The 1284-nt window shown below is 36.5% G+C and overlaps 1 protein-coding gene across 1 annotated transcript in view; it reads right to left on the bottom strand.

Moving 5' to 3' along the window:
* Nucleotides 1-1284, bottom strand: part of LOC128248676 (cholinesterase 2-like) — a 56605-nt gene that overhangs the window by 42537 nt on the left and 12784 nt on the right. The window contains exon 2 of the mRNA XM_052970330.1: nucleotides 2-336. Within this exon, the coding sequence (XP_052826290.1) occupies nucleotides 2-306 (305 nt within the window). The 5' untranslated portion in view covers nucleotides 307-336. The remainder of the gene's footprint in view (nucleotide 1; nucleotides 337-1284) is intronic.

Here is a 1284-nt window from a genome sequence, read left to right as displayed (position 1 = left end):
TATTTTCCAAGCAACTTCACCCGCAACATCATTATAACCAGTAGTTGTATCTTGTTCACACGATGAACCATATTTCTTCGTTTCTTTTATACTGCTCCACTGTTCAATTGGTTCAGGTCTTCTAAATCTTAAATTACCAACGGGAGGTTTAGCAAATGGTATTCCAAGAAAGACATCAAGATCAACAGTCTGAACTGAAATTGTTGATCCCTTAATTTTTCCAGTGGTAGTATCAATTACCGGGTCTTCTGCATGGACGTAAGTTATTAACAAAGAGATTATGAATATATATTTCAGTTCTTCCATGATATGAATGACTCAACTGTTAAGGAAATTCTGAAAGAAAGAAAAAGAATGTTTGAATGAGTCTTGAGGCAAAATGGATTAATTTTCGTTTACCTTCGAATGCCACATTATATCACAAGAGAACATATATATACGTATGCTGCTGTGTAAATTTATCCTATGTAAACATATCTATTTATTTATTTTTAAGTGTGCGTATGTGTGTGTGGATGTATGTGCGCGTGGATTTGTGTATATGTGTGTATGTGTGTATGTGTGTGTGCGTGCATATGTGTGTTTGCATCTGCGTGTTCATGCACAGTTTTCAGTCAAAGAGATGAGCGTGGAGTCTTTGATCACCTCAGATGACCAGGAAGGAAACGAAGTACTAGTGAACGTTTATGCACTACTTTTCTTCAAATCGGAAGCGACAAATTTCGTCTAGCATATTGCTAGTTTTAAGTACACTTCATTAAATATAACTCAATGAGAATGAAATGCACCTGGTATTCTTGCTCACCTCTGCTGGGGTGAAATTCATCACCTTCCATTAAATATTTTGAGCCTTTTATACACAACATGTCCATTAGGTATGTTATCACTGACAAATACCACTAAATTTCCATCCCACGATACACTGACATTAAGTGCGATACATGCTGCACAGGTAGCGATTTTAATCCGATATTAATTCCATTGCCTATAATAGAGGTATATAAAATGAATATAAAGCGTTGAACTGGCAGAATCGTTAGCACGCCGAGCAAAATGCTTAGCAGCATCTGTTTTTACGTTCTGAGTTCTTATTCCTCCAGGGTCGACCTTCCTTTTTGTCACATCGGGGTCGTTAAAATAAGAACCAGTTGAGCACTGGGATCAATGTAAATTACTAAACCCCTCCCCGAATTTACTAACCTTGCGTCAACATACGAAACTAACATCCAACATATAATCAACATTATATAACCGATGTCACTTAAGTTTTACTTATATTCATGC

Source organism: Octopus bimaculoides, chromosome 9 (genome assembly GCF_001194135.2).
Source record: "Octopus bimaculoides isolate UCB-OBI-ISO-001 chromosome 9, ASM119413v2, whole genome shotgun sequence".
NCBI classification, from domain to species: Eukaryota; Metazoa; Mollusca; class Cephalopoda; order Octopoda; family Octopodidae; genus Octopus; species Octopus bimaculoides.
This window is presented reverse-complemented; position numbering and strand designations above follow the sequence as displayed.